Source organism: Uranotaenia lowii, chromosome 3 (assembly GCF_029784155.1).
Source record: "Uranotaenia lowii strain MFRU-FL chromosome 3, ASM2978415v1, whole genome shotgun sequence".
NCBI lineage: Eukaryota > Metazoa > Arthropoda > Insecta > Diptera > Culicidae > Uranotaenia > Uranotaenia lowii.
The window spans coordinates 282,167,076-282,190,924 of NC_073693.1; the positions used below are offsets into that span (position 1 = coordinate 282,167,076).

The following is a 23,849-nucleotide window of genomic DNA, read 5'->3' on the forward strand; positions in this document are numbered from 1 at the left end:
TACGTTAGAGTCCATATTTTAATCTAGATTTTACATTTGATTTCGAGTTTGTTATGCCAATTTCAGGATACAAATGAACACTAATTACGATAAGATTTTGAGTGTAGGTTCCAAATTTAAAATGCATTTTTCAGAATTAAAATACTGAATAATGACGCAGATAACAGATTCTTGATTCTAATTGCAGAATTCCAAAGGTTGATTTGTATTCCAAGAATTCAGAATCCGATTTGTAAATTTAATTAAAGTTGTTAAATTAAGAATCAGATGCAGAATTAGATTATGTATCGGCTTTTAATCGTGAATAATTTCAACAGCTTTACCCTGTTTCGAATTCGAATTAGATACATGTTTTCTGAGAAACTAAAAGACAAATAAAATATTTTTAAACGTGTTTTATGTAATCAATAAACACTCGAAAATTCCTGCTTTTAATAAGAGGTCAGTCAGTCAAGCTGTCATCGGTTTCTGCCTTCAGAACGAAGATGAAAATTTAAAACAAATCGTGGACCCAGAACTCTGAAGCCAGATTTAAGATTTCAAAGTTAAGATTCAGACCTTGGACCATGTTTTAGTTTTAGAATTCAAGCTTCAGTTTGAGAGTTGAGATCTTGATCAAAATTCCTCGAATGAAGAATTCAGGTTTTAGTTTTTAGATGTGTGATTGCAAATTGAAATTTCAGTATATGTTTCAACTTCAGACTCTTATTTAAAAACCAGATTCAGGTTTTGAGATTTCAAACCAAATTTCAATTTTAGATCTAAGATTAAGAATTAAGTTTCAAGTGAAGAATTTAGGTTTCAGATCCAGAAATGAGATAAAAGTGCAGATAAAGGTTCATATTTTTTATCGACCAACATTTGAGATTCTGCAATTATTAGAAAAATGCGAAATTATAATCTGCTCTAAGATGCAGGTTTCAAATTTCGAATCCAAAAACGAGAAATCAGTTTCAGTGTTTGGATTCAAAAAGAATTTGGTTTTAGATTTGGAAGTCAAAATAGCAGATTTGGTTTCACAGGCTAGAAATTAATTGAAATTGGAGATTAAGCAATCAAATATCGAATTTGTGATTCAGGAACCAGAATTCAGAATACAGATTTAATGTTTGTGATTGCAGATTTAAAATTCAGTACAGATTTCTCCATCGAGATTCAAATGTTAAGGTCAGATTAAGATTAGAATACTTAAATGTTTGTAATTAAAATCTGAGATTCAGAGGAACAGAGAAAAAGTATGAAATTTAGATTTAAATTGAAATTTAGATTATGAAATTCAATTTCAAGTTTAATTTATTTATTTTTTTTTTTTTTAATGTTTTGAAAGAAAAAAAAAAATTAAAATCAGATCTAGGATTCTGATGTTTAATTCCGAATCCAGTATTTCAATTTCAGGGGCAGGTTTCAGTTCCAGATAAAATTTCAGGTTTGTCAAAATTTAGAACTAATTTTTTTTCAAAATTCTGATTTTTTTTCAATTTCCTTACGACTTAATCGATGAGAGTTGAGATTACAAAACTACAGGTGTCAAAACGAGCTAACAGAACAACCGAAGAAAGTGGTTGTTATTTCCCGATTTTATCCCAAAAGAAAAAGGGGATTGAACTTCATCAACATTCACAATCCAACCTTCCCAACTAGAGAAGAAAAAAGCCAACGAAGAAAAACTACTGTTTTTCTACAACTGTTTTCCTCCTGCTTACAGCAACTTGGTTGGTCTCTTTTGTTTTTGGTTGTTGTTTTCCCGTCTTCGGTTCACTTGAGTTTCGAGACATTAGAAAGCAAGACGGTATGTGTGAGTCCATCCTCGGGTTCTCGGGGAAACATTTTACGACTTTGACACTTGGGATTGCCACTCGTCCCGGAACGAAACGGAGGCATGCGCACAGAGAATGTACGGTTCTTCGCCGTTTTTGGTGCAAGTAGTAGTGGTACCGCACTGTTTTTTTTTTCGTTGGTAGACCCATTGAAAATTCCAAAAATGTATTCGCTTCGGGATTTTGCAGCGGTGCAAGAAGGGAATTGAACCCACCTTACAACGATGGTGTGGATGAGTCGAAACGCTTCAACCACTTGATCGATCGTTCGATCCAGGGGGTTTGAAACCACCTGTTTACCGAGAGAATCCAATGTGGCCATCTTCTCGGGATCGGAACCAATACTTATGGTTCGATCGTGTCAGGGAAGAGTGACAATTTTTTCAAGTTTTTACAAATTGAAGGTGTGAGTTAACATAAAAGTTTACTTCGACAGAAGTTCGCAATCGAGGCGCAGCCGAGAGTGGTGATTTGTGGCTTCCAAAAACGGCTTAGTTGCCGGACAAGGACGATTGCCATGAATGGAATTAGCTCGAGTAGCTGTTACTCATTACAACTCTCGGGGCTCGGATTGACAATCTGTACCACCTTGACAGATCTCTCTGACACTTGTGACTTGACGCCAGCTAGTCAGACGCAAAACAAACTAGGTGATGCGCTCAACGCAAGGTGGCGTATCTGTCGTTCGTTATCTCTCCCCTCATTGCGGGCAGGGTTGATTAATCAGCGGTTTTCGCTAGAGATTGTTCCAAAAGTGGAAAGGAATAATGTTTCCTGTGCCCCCTTGCCCTAACCAATTCCATCAGAAAGTTGCGATTGTTCGCCGCGAGACCAACCGGTAATTGTCGTGCCATAACCGGTGTCTGGTGCTCTTGCAGTTAACTGCGGGAAATCCTTGACTGGGAGAATCGAGGTTTTACTCTTAGTAGGTATTGTTCAAGTCTTTTTTTTCTGCTGATTTACTAAAAGAGCCGGGGCCACTTACTTCCTCACGTCGCATGACTTCATTCTGCAGCTTTTTGTGGAACTCCTCGCACTCATCCTTGTACTTCTCCATCTCCTCCTTGGTCTGCCGCATCTTCTTCTTCAGCACATCCAACAGGGTGCCACTTTGTTGCAGATTCGCAGCCATGATATATTCCTTTAATTTTTTTTTGTTTTAACTTTTTAAGCTTATTTTTAAATATGTATAAAACTATAATTGGATTGCTAAATCACACTTGGAGCTGGAATGTAGATTCCGCTGTAACTTTTTTTTAGAATTTTACGGAGGAACACAATTGTTGCACGATTAACTTTTTCTAGATAAAAAACAAACAAACATCACAAAAACATTATTTTTTCGGTCATTCGAAAGAAATTTAGGTTTCCCCGAAAAAAAAACTTCTTCCGAATGAAATTTCCACCTCACACCAACACAGGGACAAACAAACGAACGAGAAAGAGGTTTAAGTGCAGAAAAAGGAACACACACGCCCGAATAATTTTTTCTCCTCTTTCAACTCTTCATTGATGAAAGATTAATTTCCTCAAACTTGAACTTTGATTCTTTTGCCTGGTTTTTTTTTAAACACTCAATAAGATCCAAGCCAACGGGTCAGATCACAATGAATTGACCACCAACGATTGATTTTCCTTCCTAGATAACACACCCTCGCAACCCCATATAAAAGCACACGAGTTCACACTGTGAAAGATGGGGGAGACGAGCGAAAAAAAAAGAAGGCGATTTCAAGAATATGCTGCAGGATGCTCCACCCGATGACGATTGAATTCCACGTCCACGAAATCAATTACAGGATAAACAAACGCGACTTTTAAACCGGAAACCGGAACCAAACCGATATCGAATAATCGTTGTAAACCCTTCAAAAAACCCAACAAATCTATCACGGATTGGAGCAAAACTACGGTTACCGAACTAAAGTACTCACTTCGTCAACAACTACTACAATACTAAAAGAGCGAAACGGAACGGGCCTGGCTGGAGCCTACATCATCATCATTCAATCAGCCAGCAAGCGAACTCGCCACCAAGATGGCGGCGTGCCCAGTTCTTCCGATGTGTTAGTTCAGCTGACTGAGTGACCGGATTCCGCACTCATCATCATCACAGCACAGCAGAGTGCATGTACAATCATCAACAATCGAGGTAGCCACCTCGCCTCTCGATATGGAAGGACACTTCCCTTGTTACTGGTGGATGGATGACAGATTTGGGTAGACGAAAAAATCATAACCAACTTTGGCTCGACCACCACTTGTGTGTACCTGAGATGAGAAATCTACCACAGCATCGGGTGTCAAGCCACCAAGTTCATGCTCAATTCCGTCCGTCGTCGCTAATGACAGCTATTGATGACCCCCACCGAATCCAACAGAGTGTTGTCCAAAAAAGGACAAAATTGCCTGGACCCGGTTCCGTCGACGCCGCAAACGCGGCAGCAAGCAATTAAAGTGGTGTCGAAGTAGGTACGTGTACGCGATCTTGACCCACTGTCTCAAGGAGGGGGCCACCGACCGCGAGTGAGTTCCGGAGGAACTCACAACCTCCTGCGTTTTGATTCAATACACACGTTTACACGCAAAAACGAAGGGTGAACTCATCTCTCAAAGAGGCTCCGCAAGTCCGTCGTAATGTTGGACAGTGTTTCCCAATCGAAGTTGATTTTTGGTCGTCCGCGGCGAAAAACGGCCATTCACTCTTCCCTCAACCTTGCTGTGCCGGAGCAGCTTCGCTCCAGCGAACAACGTGAGAGAATCGCTTTCGTCATCCCCGCAATTCCAAGTCCCGGCCGAGTAGACGACACATTTCATGTAGGTACCACCGGCTAACTACTTCCACAGTCGGAGGAACTCGGACGGAAGAATGCTTGAACTTTTTTTGCGAATGAGAAGGGCAAAAAAAACTTTTCGTTGACTCATATTAGTCATATTTAATAAATGATTACAGAGGGAGTGGTGGTGGTCGCCTGGAAGTCAAGGCAGTCACCGTCGCCAATGTAACAAAAACAACGAAGCGGGAATCTGGTGGTACTAGATTGACAAGTTTGAGAGTTTGGTAATCAAAGTTAGGAAGGTAAATACGCACCCGCTTAACAAAAGCGGACGCTGCGCAGCATTTGCATTTCAAGCAAACGAACCTGGGTCTAGGTAATGTAACTCGGAACAACAATGGTTGGAGGAAACACCTGTAAAAGGGTACGGCTCGCTTCCGTTTTCATTTGTTCTCCGATCTCGAATGTTTACGGTCCCGCGTAGTCTATCTTTTGTTTGCTAACGTCAAACTGCGGGAGAGTACTCCGTTAGAATGAATAACTAAGCAAAAGCGGTATATGATAAATAACAACAACAGACGTTGATTTTTTGTGTTACAATTTCGGCGCAGTTGCGGGGTAATGAACAGCAACAAAAAACGTCAGACGTATCGAAATTTTCTGAATTATGCAAAAACATTTTACTGGAACTCATTGAAAATAATAAATTTGTTTCTTATTTGAAATTAGACTAGATTTGAAATGTTCAACTCGCAAAATTCCTAAAGTTGAAAAACCGTACGAATTTTAAGGGGTTTTGCACCATGAAACAAGTTTTCAAAACAAAATAAACAAACTAAGGCACTGGCACTGACAGGTATAAACGGGTCCCAGTGTGACCGTTCCCGGAATTTTGAGTTGGGTTTCTCATTCACATCACATCACAAAACGGCAGTAGGCCATTGGGTGTGCATTCTTGTTGAAGATACATTCCACGTTTGTGCGAATCGACTAGCGTTGTGCCAATTAGCAGGAGAACGGTCGGGCACCAGGTTATATACCTGTACATTTGTTTGATAAAAAGTTGAACAAGAAGGGAAATTTATCACAGAAATGTGACACAAATTTTCGACATTTTGTTCCAAATTTGTTAAGATTAGGTCGTATGAACCACCTGGTATGTTTTAAGAAAGATGTTTCAAATTCTTCTGCAAATGCGAAATTTGATGTAAAACTGGACGCAGAACATGATGATGTACTTGAAACTTACATTAATTCAATTCTTGTCAATGAAAATGTGTATACGACATATTCCATTCCTCTTTTGGCGCAAACGTCCTTTTGATCAATCGATAATTTTGGTTGCAAAAACTAATTTAATTGGCCCAAATCTTCACTTATTAATTCGAAGATGATTGAAGAAAGGTTTTAAATGGTAAACCTATACAGTTAGTACGTAGAAATCATTGATCGATGGCATTTGTAATTATCGCATTGTGGGACTGGCCATTGGGAGTCCACTTGGACATTTCTGACCACTACCATTGGCGCTACTGGCCGTTTAAGGAGTGTAAAAAAGCATATGTTTTGATTATTTCGTTTGCCTCTGTAATGAAAAAAATGATACTCACTATTCACACAGTGAAGAATGAAGCTTATGGTACTCACCCAACACAAATTTAGAGCCATTTATTTTATCTGGACAGCTATGATCACTCCTGGACATAGTTTTCGTTTAAATTTACACGAATTCATAACTTGGCAAAGAAATTTTTACGTCGTAAAAACCAACCTGACAAGTTGTTTATTTTCCCAAATATCCTTCATCTTAGTTCTACATCCCAACTAGAAAAAAAAACCTTTCAAATCTGTACTTTTCTTGCCGCTCTGCCTTTGTTTGAAAAAGCTGGAACAATTCGAAAACATTCTTAGCAACAGTCATTCGAATATGTGCTTTTCCTACAGCTCTGTTTTTGTTTATCAGAGCCGGAACAATCCGAAAACATTCTTAGCAACAGCCATTCCGATCTCTGATTTTCCTGTTGCTCTGTTTTTATTTACAAGAGCCAAAATATAGAAAAAATCTGCACCCCGTCTCTTTACCGGTGGCCGAATCAGAAACAATTTTTTCGTAGCAGTTAGCCTTAAAAATCTGCGCTCCCTCAGCCAATCCGCCTTTTCACCGGTGGCCAAATCATAAACAAAGAATCGTTGCAGCAGCCTTAAAAATCTGTGCTTTCTCAGCCAATCCGTCTTCTCACCACCAGTGGCCGAATAATAAACAAACAATCGTTGCATCTTATTTTACCAACTACGCTATTGTGGTGATTTCACAATATGTACTTACGAATCTCAATTCAGAGATTCACTCAGCCACGTCTGTCGCTCACAATAATAGTCACAAAATTTTTACAGCAGTTTGTTGAAAAAATGATAAGAATGAAATCATGTTAATTTTTTCCTAAATTCATTTAAACTCATGGGTTAAACGCCATAACAAGACGTCATCTAATTTTAAGAACATTGTTTCTTCATATCAAAACATTCTGGCACATCTAAAGCCTAGTTCACACTAGGCAACTTGGACTGCGATTTCGGTTGCTGAGACTTGTTTTTGTTTACATTTGATGAGATGCTCGTCTCAAGTCTCCCGACAAGTATGGAAGACATTCAGCAACCAAGATGTAAACATACACAAGTCTCAGCAACCGAAATCGCAGTTCAAGTTGCCGAGTGTGGACTAGGCTTAACACAATGAAATTTTTTATAATTTATTATACATTAGAAAGTGTGATGTTTGGACTTCAAACTCAAACTTTTTTTGTAAAACAGTATGTTGTTTTGGCTGACAAAATGAAAGTTTTGTACAAGGTGTACGGCGAGAATCAGTTGAAACCGCCTAACAAGCTTAAGGGCATACACCGTTTCTGAAAAAATCTATTGCGCATTGTGTTGAGGAGAAATCTGAGAGCTAACACAGTTTTTTTTGCTACTTTTACGAGAAAAGACGCTGCGGTTCGAACTCTTGAATTGTCCTGATTTCGGTAAAAGGGTCCAAAAACGTTTTGGTGTTGAAGAAGACGTTGTTTTCAAGATTGAGTTTAAAACCAAACAAGGTTAAGGAAAAATATTGGCTTAAGCGCCAAAATTCTTTAAAAAAAAGTTTGTGAATACTTCGTTTAGGTTGCCCGGCGACTAGCGGGAAGTCATGGTCTGCAGCTTATTTAGAAGAAACTAGTTCTGCTCAAATTCAACACATTTAATTACATTTTGTTCTTTTTTATAATTTCTCAATTAAGCCAAACACATATTCCCTTAGATTTCGGCAACATCCGTGAAAACCCGTTCGTTTTTGGCAACATTAAAAAATGATTTTTCCATGTTTTACTGCTTAAAACTAATATAATTGAGTCAAATCAAATTTTTTTTGCGTATATTAGGTATGTTTTACATTAATCATTCGCGTTCGGCAGGCCGAGCAGTACGGTACGGTTTTTGGGTGCGCTCTGGTCGCGTTTGCAATGAGCAATATTTTGGTTTCGAGTGCTGATCGAGGGTTGATTTCAATACTTGGTGCCGTTTGGTCTTTTTCCGGAAGTGAATTGGTCGGATTCCTTTTAATAAAGAGGGTTTGGATTTGTGATGAATGGGGGTTTTCCGAAGAGGCTGTGCCGCAAGTCGTCGATTTTTTCTTTCCCGTTATTTGCGAAAGTTCGTTGACGTCGCGCGCGATTGTGTTTGTGTGTTATTCCTGTTGTCGGCCTGCTTGGATTTCCGGATAATCGGAGAGTGTGCCAAATTGAGGCCATCTTTTGGAGCGTGGCACATGCCTACTTGCTAGATTGAATGGAAATTTCGTGGTTTGCATTAATCTCTGATTGACATTGTTATTTTTTGGGTTTGATGGCGTGCTTCGATTTCAACCATAATGTTTCATTCTGAGGAGGTGAAGCGGGATAGAGGCTTTGAAAGTTTGGTTACGTCGTGCATAGGTGTTGGTAATTTTTTTAGGTTCCAGAAGTGGAATGAGAAAAGTGCGGAGAGTAACAGCGATAGAATGAGCTGGAAGAGTGGATTTGCTGAAGAAAAAACTGTGAGAGCAAGCGGGCTTTTTTTTGTTTCTGGGTAGTGTTTAGCGAAAGTGCGGGATTCGAAAGCATATCCGACACCGTAAAAAAAATTGTGGAAGAGATTAGCTTTTTAAGAGGAAGTTTTCTCCAAATGGATTATCAATCCCGGTGGAAGAGTTTAGGTTGTATTGAGAGGTTGCGAATAAATTGTAAAAATGATCTCGATTGCGTTCAACGGAGTTCAATAGTAGACTTGGTTTATTATTATTATTATTATTAATATTTATTAAAGACCCTTTAACAATTGTCATTCGGGTCAAGAAAGTATTTACATTTACACTTTTACAGTTCTCTTAATAATCTAGTTTCTTTAAGAAATTCTATCAAACAATTCTCTCTCTCCTCTTGATTGGATAGTACCTCGCTGATGTCACCGACGATCCTGAATTTTTCTCGAGTGTCATTATATTTCCGGCAGTCTAGAAGTATGTGTTGGACAGAAGCAACCGCGCCACAAGCTTCACAATCCAATTTGCTCCGCTGTCTGCTGAAGAGTCCTGAGTGTGTTAACCTAGTGTGGCCGATTCTGAGACGACAGAGTGCTCGCATTTCTTCCCTAGAAGATCGATCTTTCCAAACAGTTGTGGTATTTTTAATTTTCCTTAAGAATTTTTCTCTTTCTAAATCCCATTCTTTTTCCCAGGCCAGTCTTATACTGGACTTTATGTTACGAACTACGTCTTGAGCTGGAATTCGGAGCTGTGTTATCGGTTCATTTCTGCCAGCATTTGCTAGTTCATCAGCTAGACTGTTACCCATTATTCCAGCATGTCCTGGAATCCAGCAAAAAGATATATGTTTAGAAGCCGATTCTGCCTCTATAGCCTGAATCCAAGGGTGCTTTGAGGTCCCGCTTTCGATTGCTGAAATGCAGCTAGCAGAGTCCGAAAAAATCACTGTAGGAATTGTAGTAGCCTGTGCATATCGGACGGCTTCTAATATTGCGAACGCCTCAGCTGAAAATATGGAGCACTCATCAGGAATTCTTTTGGAGATTCGTAGATCGCTTGACCATAGTCCTAAACCAACTTTATTGTGAGCTACAGATCCGTCTGTGAAAATTTTGCAGCTTGTACTATAGAGTTTCTGAACATGATCCCTGTATATAGGAATTGCTGTATGCGATCTTACTCCCGAGTGTAGCGATTTCTTTAAACACCAATCAATTTTGAGTGTTGTTTGATTCCATATTCGATTTCCATTTCGAAGTAAAATTTCAATTTCGGGTAATGGTTGAATTTGAAGGGCAGTTAACAAATTGTTAACACGGTTAGTTAAAGGATGTCTTAGTTCTACAGAATTGCTATATCTCTGGGCAATCTGAATTGCTTTCAATGAGAGTTGCAAAGTGTACATGTAGCGAAAAGGTAATATTCCGGATTCTGCGTATATTGATTTAACAGGACTAGATCTGAATGCACCGGTGATGCTTCGAACGATCGAATTATAAACAGGTTCCAGTATATTGACAATCTGGTGACCGCCTATACTATAAAATCCAATCCCATAGAAGATTTTGGGAATTGTGAGATTGGTATGTAATTTTATCATGGAACGTCGATTTGCTCCAATAAGTCGATTTCCTATCATCTGGAACAGTTTTGTCGTAGAATCTAATGATTTTCGGCAATTCTTTGCATGGGCTTTGAAACGTAGGCGCCTATCGAGTGTAATACCGAGTAATTTAGCGACGTTCACTTCTTCAACTAGTTCGTCATCAATTGTAACTTGTGGTACTTGTTCATGTTTATATTTTCGACAAGGGTGGATCACTTGAGATTTTGTTGGCGAGAGTGTAAATCCGATTTCACTTGCCCATTTATGAACAACGTTTACAGCGTTCTGTAATTTATTTCGGACCTCTTGTTGAGATTTTCCCTTAGAAATTAAAAGTATATCATCGGCGTAAGTGAAAATATCAACTTCTTTAGGTATTATTTCAAACATTGATTCCATAGCGACTAAAAATAGGGTCACAGACATGACTGAGCCCTGAGGAACCCCGTTTTCTTGTTGCTTCAATGCTGACTGTTTGTTTTCAACACAAACAACGAAAGTACGATCGATTAAAAAATTTTCAATATATTTTCCCATCTTACCTCTTACTCCATATTTTGCTAGTTTGGAAAGAATAGGGTATCTCCAAGCTTGGTCATAAGCTTTACTAATGTCAAGTAAAGCCATGTCGCAGTGGATGCTTTCGTTCAGGACAGGTAGTAGAATTTGTTCCAAGTCTGCAAAATAAGCATCGGTACCTTTCCCACTCAGAAAAGCATATTGTCGAGAATTGAAAAAATTGTTTTTAGATAGATAAGTGGTAAGCCTTCGATTTACCATACGTTCCATGACCTTACCAATACAGTTCAGAAGTGTGATTGGGCGATAGTTGTCAGGTTTTCGAGAATTTTTACCAGGCTTGAGGATGGGGATGACAAGTCCTTTCTTCCAATCATCTGGTAGTTGGCCCGAAGTCCATATGTCGTTGATTATCTCAAGAGTTGTAATTTTGGTGATATATGGTAGATGGCGTAGAATTGGGTAACTTATGGAATCAGGTCCAGCTGATTTCCCTTTACATTTATCCAATGCCCATAAGAGTTCTTCAATTTTGAAATTTGCGTTGAAATCTAATTGGTCGCCACCATCTAACGAGATTAGTGATTTTTCGGTTTCCGATTTTTGTTGTTGAAAAGTTGGTTTATAGCTTTGAGTAGCTGACGTTTTATAGAAGAAGTCTGCAAATATATTAGCTTTTTCAAGCGGATCTTCAGTTATATTGCCGTTGATTTCTAAGCAGTATTGACGTACTCGTCGTTGTCCGCGAAGGGCATTGACCTTTTTCCAGACATCGGTTGTCGGCGTATTGGGGTTAATATCATTGACAAAATTTGTCCAGGATGTACTTTTGGCATCAAGGATAGCTGACCTGGTAGTGTTTCGAATCTCTTGAAAATTTTTTAGTGCTTCGACTCTTCTAGGATCCCGATCTGACATTCTTCTCAATATTCTCAGCTTTTTGCGACGTTGTTTGATTAATGCTGCGACGTTTTCGTTCCACCAAGGGACCGCTTTCGGTCCTACAATACCGGATGTTCTAGGTATGCTATTTTCAGCTGCTTTTCTAATTTGCTCAATAAACTCACAGCTAGAAAATTTTTTCTCAGGTGGAATAGATTCTAAAATAAGGCGTTCGAACTCCATCCAGTCAGCATTTTCAAAAATCCATCTTCGCCTGTTGGTAATCGCTGAAAACTGAGTGGCAATGGAGATTTTCACAGGAAAATGATCGCTATTCCTGCAGTCTTTGTCGACACTCCAAAGGAATTTGTTGGCTAAACAGGTGGAGGTCAAGGTAAGATCAAGCGGCGCAGTTAATCCAGATACTGGATCGAGACGAGTGTGTTCTCCAGTGTTCAGCAGCGTTAAGTCATTATCCGCAATCAGGCTTTCGATGATTCCTCCCATTTTATTAGTTTTGCGGCCACCCCATACAGAGACTTGGTTTATGTTTTTATGATTTGCAAGTCCAGTGAGCTTTTGTGTGTGAGTTGAAGACGGGGTTTTGATTGCTTTGTTTAAAATAACCGGAACATAAATTAAATTTGAGTGTTGTGAATATGAGATTTCTATACAGAATACCTAAAACGCAAAATCCAAACTTGCTGATGATTGCAAGAAACTGTATCCTTTTAAAAACTTTTAATAATTATTTTATTTTATAATTTTATATATTATTTTATTTCTTTTAAACATTGTTGTCATTATATAGATATATGCTTATATTTTTATTTTATATATTCCAGTATTATATTATTCCTTATTCTTCAGATCAATATATGATAAATCATATATTTTAAGAAGAAATGCATCTGGGGATAATCTGAAGAAACTATTGCAAGCGGAGTGGGTTGCCAACCATTGCAGGTTTCTGAGGGTTGGATGCCTCCCTTCGACGAACCATCGGCCGTGGAAGCCCTAGAAGTAATTCGAAGGCCGAGCCACACAGACATAGGCAGGACCTTGCTACCGATGGGGGAACCATACATACATACATACATACATACATTAGGTATGTTTTACATTAATTTTGATTATTTTGAAAAAAAAAATGACATAAAAACCGTTAGATTTTGGCAACATAAAATTTTCGGGCGTGTTGCCAAAAACAAACGGGGTGTGTAGTTAAATCTGTAAAAAAAATAAAACTGCTGGTCAGCCAAGAAGCTGCGCTCTTCTGTAGCATAAATTAAAGCGCTGATTGTTTTCTTCGTGATGTCCTAATGTCAAAACCATCTGGTATCTCACCTTTGACAGTTATTTTTTCAAGCAAAAAAAAACCAAAACAGAAGTGGGCATGGTTGCCAATCTAAAAATTAAAAAAAATTTGATTATTTTTCGGTACAGATTTTGTCCACATAGAAGACAGATTTTTGGAATTTGGTTCAGATTAGTTAGACCACAAAAAAACGTTTTGAAATAGGAAATAGAAACCAATCGATTCAACATTTTATTTTAAAAAAAAAGACAGAATTCAGATTTATATAAAGGTGGTCAATAATGAGAAAAAAAATCACAGTTGAAAGAAAGCAACTTTTAGGCAATTACTTAATTTTGATTAGAAATATGTCATTTTAAATTTAAAATGCACAGAAGTGGTATCAACAGTCGAACAAAATAAAAAAAAAACAATTTCTCTATATTTACCACTGATGACCTTTTTGGTTGTGGGTGCGCATTTCGGTGCATATTTTTGAATATTTGTTTTCCAATTAATGTAAAGATTTGAATGTGGCAATGCTGACAGCCAGGAAGAAATTAACTGAAACACCAGGGCGCTCTTGTCTAGAATTCTCATTCTCTCACTCAGATAAGAGAGCTCTCACACTCGCTGTCCGAGACGCTTACAGCTCGTGTTAACTCGGGTAACGAGCAGAGTTGTCAATCAGCCTTGCCAGATCTACGGATTTTAAGCATTTCTACGGAGCTACGGATCGATGCTCGAAATCTACGGATTTTCAGCATTTCCTACGGATTTTCTACGGATTATCGAATAAATTCAAGGGATTCTGCAGATAAATGAAAATTCTACCTGACGACCAAAAAAAAAAGGTCATCATGTTTTATTTTGGCGAAATCAGTACATTTTTAGATTTTCCTCAAACTGAACTTCTCAACTGTTTTCTGTCTAACTCTCAATTCAACATACATCTTCGAAGCGTTTGCCATTGTTAATAGCTTTTAAACACTTCTGAATTTATAATTTATCATTTCTTATCATTTTCTGTCATATTATACCAAGAACACTTTGAATTTTCGAAGTTTCTTAGTTTATGTCCTGACCAGGGACGGGATTTTGTCGTAGTCATGAGGCAAAAAGTGACCCATTCTGTTCCTCACATGTCGTTATGTTACATGACATGAAAGGAACATGAAAGTATGCTATGAAATGATTGTTTTGGTAAAGAAAGAGTTTTCCATTATGTCATTGATCATTGAGATCCCGAACATTTCGGTCATGACATGATGGTTCAAATGGGTCATGAAAAGAATCACTAGCACAATGTTTGCCAACTTTTAGGATCTTTTGTTTGCCAAACTTGTGGATTGAAACACAAATTTATCAAAAACGTTAGCTAGCATTAGTATAAGATTAATGAAAACAAAGATAAAGTCTAGACACAATTTTTTAAGCTTCCATTTGGTTTCCATCTTTCATTCATTGCCCATTCTTCTCATCCGTGAATGTTATTTCCATCATGTGAATAACCGAGGCATTCACATTCACGTTATTGGAATATTTCTGTCATGACATGATCCATGACTGATCATTTTTCTGTGGGATAGTGATCCAAAATAATATTTCGCCATCCTTATGAATGAATGAAAATTTTCAAGCCTGGTCCTGACCTAAAAGTCTGGAATTGTCTGGAAGATCCGGAGAAAATCTGGAAGGTTGATATCACTGGTAACGAGTGGAGCATGATCAGCGAACGAGAATTGCACTCGGAAGCCGAACTGAAAACAGTGCTGTTTTCTCCTGGCTCTTTGTTGTTTAGGAGTAGCCGACCAACCATGCACCAACCATGCAGAATTATAATCCGATCATTGTTCTCATAGTTTTTTTTTAAACAAGCTATTCCAACATTTTCTATAGTTATTTCGAAACAAAGACCTCTTGTGACGACCCAGCAATCATAAAATCACATTAGAAATGACAGCTGAAATCGTTCACAATGTTAATGCGAATCGCAATTCCTACCGAATAAGTAAACGATCGTAAAATTAGTTACTTAAAGTCGATATAAATCTTTTTTTTTTGTTTCGATTATAGTCGTTTTACCGTTATTATGGCATTCGCGACTTTATCAACGTTACAGTTGGCGGATCGTTATTGAAAAACTTATCCGGTACAACTGTGTTCGATATTTACTCTTGGGCTCGAACTCACGGACATCGGCTCAGGAGACAACAGACTTGCCAACTGGGCTATATCTCAAGTCCTTGATATAAATCGGATATTATAAAAAGTCCGCCATGTTTGCTAAATTGTTCTTCCGCGCGGGATCAAGTGAGAAAACAACCTTGTTCTACTTTCTGCGATAAACAGAGCAGCCAAATTGCTAAAAAACAGATGGTTCATTAGGAAAAATTGTACACCTAATAACTTTTTTTCCTTATAAGATACGAAGTTACGGTCTTCGACAAAGTTGTTCGGCGGAAAAATTCCTTAAGGAATTTTATAAATTGGCACAAAAACCTTCAGCTGGCTCGGTTACACAGACGAAACAAAAGTGATGTTGATTTTTCAGTACAAAATATTCAATTTTCCCATACAAACCTAAAAGTTCAAATTTACTCATGTAAACGTTACTTTAAAATTGTGCAAAAAATCATGGATGAGTTTTGGACCAAGACGAAGCTTTTTAGACCCCAGGGTTTGAGGAATTCCAAAATGACCCCAAATCGACTCAGTCTAATGTATATTGCCTCCATTTTGCTGTTTTTTTCAAGTTTGTGCGATAATTCTATAATGTATATGGAACGTAGGGAAATACACCTACAAAAATGTTTGTTAAACAAAAACAAAGTAACAACGATATATCGTTGCTAGGTTATTTTCGCCATTGTACTGAACGGCGATATTTTGTTGTCCGGTGCTAAAAGGCAGAATTAATTGGGTTCAACATTACTCGATTTTCCCCTTACTAACGTCATATGTGTAGCAATCAAAATTCTTATTTTCGCGTAACCCACAAATGTGCATCAATCACTCGCGTAGATTTTACCCATATGTATGATCTTTTTTGTTTTAATTTCCCACACCGGCTGCTCCTTCATTTACACAGAGTCTACGTACATTTGTACGTGCTGCTCACATGTTGCTAGTAAGTCAAATATACCGGTTCTGTCTGAGGAGTGCTCTTTTTTTTTCATCCATCCATCCATGCATCTGACTGATGTAACGGTTCCCGGCTTATTTTTGCTTCAATATTTTTTCGATATGTTTCGTTTTGAATTTTTCAATTAGCGTGACTCCCATGGGCGCGACGCTCTACGAGCAAAACTCGTGTAAATATTTATTCTTTCATTTGGCCTATTCTATAATAAGTCCGTTTGCTTGATTAATTTTTTTATCTGTTTACTAAAGGTACATATGCGTGCTCACTGTTAATTTAAAAAAAAATTGCTGAAATTTTCATAAAATGTTAACAAATTCGAAAAAGAACCGTCGCTTTAATTCGGCTTCAATCACAACCTCATTCAGGTGCGACCGACTTAATGGTGCTCTACTGGACTCCAGCCAGAGTCCACCACGATGGGTTGCATTTCTCCGGTCAATTCTGCCACTTTTTGTACCCATTCCGGGTGCTTCAAAACTAGCTGAAATGGCGCGGGGGAGTCAGCGTACAGATGCGGAACCGAAGCGCTGAGTTGAGCTTTCGTTCGATGAATAATTCATATGCACCATCCATCGCCGGTTCGGTCGATCTGCCTTCAGCTTCAATCCGTGCAAGCTGGTTCGCACATTCCATTTTATTGCCATTTCGAGCAAGAGTGAGAGAGAAGCAGAAGTCGCGGTCGAATGCGGTCAAGTCGGGCGCAGCAAATGAATGGCGCGCGATGATGGGGAAAGGTTGGTCTTTGCGTCGATCGAACGGCAGCCGTTTGCGAAATTTTGCGCAATTTTGATTCTAAAAATAAGCCGTGCCTCCCGAGATTTGCAATCGCAAAATTTTTCGCCCGAGAAGGACGCTTTGAAATTATGTTTTGGGCCGAGTGAAAATATACCAAGAATTGCCGGAATCAGACTTCAGATTGAAAACACAGATTCAGAATCAGAGTTCAGAATCCAAATGTAGAATCCCGATTCAGATGTCAGAATCAATATTCAGAATCCAGAGTAGATTTAAAATACGGTTTCAAATCTCAGATTTGAAATTCAGAATTTGAAGATTCGAAAATTTAGATTAAAGACAGAAGATTCAGAATCTATATCCTGTATCCGGTTTCAGAATCCGGATTTCGAACCCAGAATCATAGATCATGAGTTTTTCATTCTACTTACTTTTTTATCTATAGGAACTTCTCGTCCCTGACCAGATAGAATGATCGGATCATAACTCATTGTGAGGAGTAGACAAGTTACATGATAAAGTTCGCTGATTGTTGTCACTCTAATGGCGTTAGACTGGGTCAATTAATAAATTCTTGAATTTATCATACTAAAATTGACCAAATGTTTACATAAGTCAGTTTTTGTTGATATTTAAGCCTCTCTTACTTAAAATTTAAAATTTTTCACATAATTGTGAAATACTAAAAAAAAACTTCTCAGTCTACATGCTGCGATGAGTTACTCCTTAAGTTCGCACAAACTCATTAATGGTTCCTCCGGCCGTTTAAAGTTCAATAGACAACTTCAACTTCAATCTGTGAAACTCAGCCGCAAGTCGCAAGTGCGATTTTCTCCTTTTAAGGAAATGCCTGGTGCCATTCACGACGACGACGATGATGATGATGTTGATGGTCCGATTCATGTATCAACTTGTGCGGACGATAACATAACACAACAATTTTCACGGTCACGCTCTGTGCCAAGACGAGAAGGCGCTAAAAATTCCGTCGAATCCGTGATGAACCAGAAACCATTTTTTCGCTTAAAAAATGTTTATATAGCTATCCCCACTGTTTGATTTAGGTTTGTTGTCGATTTTGCTGTTGCCTGTTTTGTGGTTTCAAAACTAGTCGGTGATGGCGGCAGGATCGAATCGATGGCGCCGGGATGTCGTTGAGTCTCGCTGCTCGACACTCTACCCTACTCTAGAGAGCCGGAGCGTTGTTCCCTTCGAGGTCAGTGGGTTTTTAGTTCGAACGGCGACGGAGCCCGCCATCCATATGGCGCACGGGGCATCGAGATCAAAAGCTTTGTACTGAAAAGTCGATATGCTTAATAATTCTAGACATCCTGGTTTTCACTGTCCTTTTTTATGAAATTTTAACGAAACTATTTTAAAAAATTTAGAATCTTCTAAAGCACGATTAACAATCAAACATGAACTCATGTTCCCTATCATATCGTTCAATTGATTAAAACCCGCAACTGGAATCGATGGGGAGAGGAACTTTGCTGGTCACTGATGATCCATCATGCGTGACCAGCTGTCCGATGGCCCAATAGCCAGTTGAAGAGAATACACGTGAATTCAATCCATTTTAAACCAGGGTTTTTACTAAGAGATTTTCCAGTTGAAAAAAGTCGTCAGGTTTTGATAACTAAAAAAAAGAACTCAAAATCAGATTATTAAATATAGAATTTTGGATTCTTCATCTCTTTTTCTGAATTCCAGTTTTTAAAATGTGAATCTGAACTCCAATTTTTGCATTCAAATAGTTTGAAAAACTGTGCCACGTTTCTCTTCCAAAGAAGATAACAAATATGGAATCATCGCAGCAAGCCGTGCTCGAGAACGGTCGTGTTTTTTCCAATGTCGCGTTTTCTCGTTTGTATTTTCGCGAATATCAATTTTGATGAATTTTAGGTGTTTTGGAGATTTCTGTTTAGAAAGATACATATTACAAGTGGTTGAAATGCATCCAAATAATTGAAATAGATGCTTTTTACTTCTAATTTTGGTGTTCTGTTGTGCTTGGCGAATCGTGCGTGAAGAAAATCAATCGGTGGTTATAAAAAAGGAATTCTATTTCCGGTCGTCGTGATTTTCATAATTGAAGTTTCGGTTGGAGGGATATTGATGATCTTGTGATTGTGCATCAATCGATTAGTGTATTTCCGTTAAAATTTTTGTTCTCTTTGCTCATGTAGATTTCTCCGAGTAGAAGAACGGAAAAAACAAACTGGAAGTCTGAGCAACATTTACTATCGGCTCGTATTTGCTGAACAGAGTCTAGGGTAAAAGCGAACAATCAATTGGCAGTTGATATTAGGCGGTTGAAACTGAGGGAACAGTGATGTTGGGAACATGTGAATGAAACCAATTTGAAGATGATCGGAACCAGGAAAAATATGGAGATAGCACTAGCAGGAACTTTAGGAGTTTGGTGAGATCGTTTCTTTTTGAAATTACTCTTTTAACCCTTATTCGTCCCAGATTTTTTCCAATTACCAATCAATCAATAGTGTTAAATTTTAGCAAAATATCATATGAAGCGTTTGGTAGGGATCTCCACGCTTCATTCCTCCCTTGTTCCTGTATCTTTCGCGGTTTTCATCACATGGTTGGCCTGGCCGTAGTAGAATCTGCAATGCATGGTAATATGTAACAGATAATACGCTGAAAAGAAAAATGAAAGACGCAAGTCTTCCATTTTCCAGGATGCATACATGTTTTGGCCATGTTGATGTAAGAAGAAGAAGAAGAAGAAGAAGATAACAAATATGGAATAAAATCTGTTAAAGGTTGTGTGTTTCGTTTTCAAAATCTTGAAGATTGGGTTTAATTTTAACACTAAACCTAGTAGGTTTAACCTACCGACACTATAAAATAGGGTGGCAATGGATACATGGTAAAAATTTCATGATCGAATTTTTAAAACCGACCACATACATTTTGTAGATTGGCCCGAAAAATTGGCCTTTGCAAAATTTTAACCCAATCGAACTTGATTTAGGGAGGCTCAAAGTTTCGGTTTTTTGACTCTCAAAAATCACCAAGAGGGGAACGACCAAAGGAAATCGGAAACATCGAAATTTTAATGTTGATGCCAAATGACTTCAAAATGCATAAAACGTCAAAATCTGGTGTCATTTTGAAAAACTTTTTTTTTTCAAAAATCAACTTGAAAATTTCAAAAATTATCAGAGGAAGGACCAAAGGAAATTTGTAAACTTGAAAAATTAATTTTTATGCCAAATGATCCAAAAATGCATAAAACGTCAAAATCTGGTATTATATCGAAAAAAAATTTTTTGGCAAACAATCGACTTTCTGGGGAAGTGGACCGTGTTTGGAAAACCGACTAAGTCCCAGAAAGTCGTCGTTTTTTCGAGATAACACCAGATCTCGACGTTTCATGCATTTTTGCATGTTTAAATCATTTGGCATCAAAACTAAAATTTTGATTTTTCGAATTTCCTTTGGAACCACTCTTGGTTTTTTTTTTTAATTTTTAAGTCGGTTTTTGACAAAATAAAAATATAAGAAATAACACCAGATTTCGAAGTTTTATGCATTGGCCCAAAATTAAAATTTCGATTTTTCTGATTTATTTTTGTCCATGCTCTGGGAATTTTTGAGAGTCAAAAAACCGAAACTTTGAGCGCTTCTAAGGCACCCCTAAATCAAGTCCGATTGAGCTGAAATTTTGCATTTTTTGATTTTTTAAGCCAATCTACAAAATGAATATGGTTGGCTTTCGAAATTCAACAAGACCCATTTGGCTGCCACCCTAATATAAGTCTAATAAGCGGTCAAATGACGGCAAATATTTGTTGTCGCTAAACCTCTCTTGTTTCTCATCCGATTTACACAAAATTTATAGTTTTTAAAAACTTGAAACGTGAACAATATTGAACTAAAATAATTTATTTTAAAAATAGGCACTTGGAGTTAAAGAAAAAAAAATCGAAAAAACATGCTTCAGAAAAAAAGGCTGTAGATTAAGTTTACACCAAAAAAATAACTTAGTGCCTTTGTCGGCTGAAGTTAGAAGCTATATGTTGCACATATGGAAATATTTTCTAAAAACATCAATCAAAGTTGTGCACAAATATGTTTTACGCAACTTTTGAAATTATAATTTTATATTCAATATTCAATATAATCTTATATTCAAAAAGCAAGTTGAAAAACCTTGTGTGTTGGATAAAACTTTGATTTCACAAGGTAGTCTATTAATTGCTTTGAACTCAGCCAGAGTATTTGAAAGACTCAAATCTAAATTCTGAAAAAGTTCCTAAGCGAAAACGAAAATAAGTTCTTCTAGCACTGAAAAGAATCCTTACAAAATCTTTAAGAATTGTTATCAAATAACTAAAAATATTGATACAATTCTAATAAAGTTCCTGTCAATTTCTACTTAAATCCTTCACAAATACTAACGAAACTTTAAACCAATCTTACAGAAATCTTGAAGGGTTTCAATAGACCGTGGATGGAATTCGCGTTCTACAAGGAGACTTAAAACAATCTTAATTTTTTTAAACAAGTCCTAAAAGATCTCGTCGAGTTGAACTAGTATTTCAAAGGAATCTTCAGAAAATTCTTACTAATTCTATAAGAACTCAAACAGGGTACTTAAAGACATCTTACTGAATTACTGAACAAGTTCTACAGAAATTCCTAACAAAATTCTAAATGAACCCTTACAGAACTCTAATTAGAGTACTGAAGAATGTCCATTAAGTTTTTGTAGAGTTCTACAAGGATACTAAAAAAATCCATAGAAAATTCTAAGTGAATCGATACAGAAATTCTTATGAAATTATGGTCGAACTGTACAAAACCTATTATGGGATTCCTCACAAAAGTCTAACCCTGATAGATTTCTCATAGAAGTCCTTACAATTCTAAATAAAAAAATCTTACTTTAAGAATTCAGAAGAAGCTCGGCATGCCTTATTGCTTTAATTACAGGTCATAGGCAAGAGTTGACCAAAACCGATTTTTAAAAATTTCCAAAACGTTTAATAAATTTAACAGTATGACCCATAAAAATGCGAAAATTTGTAAGAGCCCAGTTTTGACTATTTTTGAGGATATTTTTTGTGGATGTATTAGCTCTAACCAAACTCAATTGACGTAAAAAATGCAGTAGTACAGTATCAGCTATTGTGAATTTAAATATAATTCTTAGAAACGTCGCTGGTGAACTGGCAACAAAACACAGACTACCGACAATCTAGTACTTCACTTTTCCTAGTCGGAAGTCTTTCGAAAGTCGGAAGTCCGGACTTCCGAAGTAAAATTTAGTGCTGGCGCTATTATATTTCCCAGCTTGTCAATCGCAGCTGAGTGTTCATTGTTTACATTTTTTTTTGGCATATCATAGTCCGCTGAATAACAACAACATTAAGCATGTTCGTTCAATGCTCGTGCAGTATTTGAATGTGTTTGACACCAAATGAAAGTGGAACAATATGAGCCACAATAATGTTTTTTTTTTAGGTAGATAAGAGTTGCTATAGATTTATCTTATTTGGAACAGATGAAAAATTTACTGAAAACGAATATATATTTTTTTTGTTCAAATTAAATTTTGTTTTCAGTAAAATCATCAGTAAAAGATTTCTATTTCGAAAAGTCAATGAACAAATCTAATATTCACAGTTAAAAATAAAAATCAACTGTTAAGATTTTTCAAAACAAAAAAGAGAAAATTCCTTATTGCAGGCCATAGGGTCGACCAAAACCCATTTTTTAAATTTCCAATAATTTTTTTGGAGTTTGTTTTTGACAATATTTTTTGTGGGTATATCAGCTATTTCCCAGCTTATCAAACGAACAACTGATTTCTAATTGTTTACGAGTTTGTTGGCAACCTCTGCTCCGCTGAATAACAAAAAACATTAGGCATGTTCAATGACCGCGCAGTATCTAAATGTTTTTGACGCCAAATTCAAATGCAAGTTAAACGATGCCACACACCGTTTTTTAAGGTAGATATGATTATTTATAGATTCATCCCATTCGAAACTGATAAAAAATATTAAGTTTCTACAGGAAAAACGTATCTATACTTATTTTGAGCAAAACCAAATTTCTCTTTCGAAAAATCATTGAGCAAATCTAATCTTCACAGTTCAAAATAAAAATCAACTGTGATGTTATGATTTCTCAAAACAAAAAAACATCAACAAAGCAGACCAACTTCTGTCTCTTAAGCCTACACGGTAAATTTAGATTATTCAGAGACTGAATAATTTCGGTTCAGCTGTCGCATTATGTATGAAGATGAAAACAACTGATTTGGAATCCATCAAAATTCTGAGTTGTTTTCATCTATTGACTTTCAAAGTCTGGAACTTAGCGAAGACGCATATGTTTTCGAACAAAATAGATGAAAACAACTCAGAGAGTTCCAAAACCAGTGTTGATTGTTTGGATGCGATGGTCGGAGACCAGTTGACGAAATAATAACAATAATCAAGGTGAGTGCAACTTTTAATTACATTTACTTTTGAGTTAGAAATTAAGTGGTGTCGAAAGGACAAATACAAAATTTAACAAATTTATCTTTTCTTCCAGAAATCTCTACGGAAGCCATCATTCACTTAACTGTAAGTATAATTTTTTCATAATTTTGAAATGTAAATGATTTTCACCAATGGTGTTTTCTTTTTCCTTGTCTTTTCAGATCAGGTCAAATTAGGCAGAGTGTGCTGGCGGGTTAGCGTATCAAGTGAAACAGCACGTAGATCCACCGGCTGGATGCGGTCAAATGGCCCGGTGGCACTAATTTTTTTGTGGTAAAAATAAAGCCGACCGGATAAAAATGTACGAATCCATCTTCTAAATACACCACACAATCATCTTTTTCTTTTTGAAATCAGAAATTCCATTTAAAACCGCTTCAAAATTTCATAAATTTTTGATTTTTTTTCATTCAGTCGATCCATGAACAAGCCTAAACCACCCTGAACAAAAACAACTCAGAATTCGCGAAAACCCCTACAACTCAGTTTTGAG

General features: G+C 37.2%; 1 protein-coding gene across 15 annotated transcripts in view; it reads right to left on the bottom strand.

The window, feature by feature from the left end:
* Positions 1 to 23,849, bottom strand: part of LOC129755607 (tropomyosin-2) — a 146,335-nt gene that overhangs the window by 75,474 nt on the left and 47,012 nt on the right. For 3 of the 15 annotated variants that reach the window (XM_055752186.1, XM_055752187.1, XM_055752195.1), the window contains exon 1: positions 2,803 to 3,118. The exons of the other annotated variants lie outside the window; for them this stretch is intronic. In XM_055752186.1, the coding sequence (XP_055608161.1) occupies positions 2,803 to 2,949 (147 nt within the window). In that variant the 5' untranslated portion in view covers positions 2,950 to 3,118. Of the gene's footprint in view, positions 1 to 2,802; positions 3,119 to 23,849 lie in introns of those variants that run through there. 15 annotated transcript variants of the gene reach the window in all.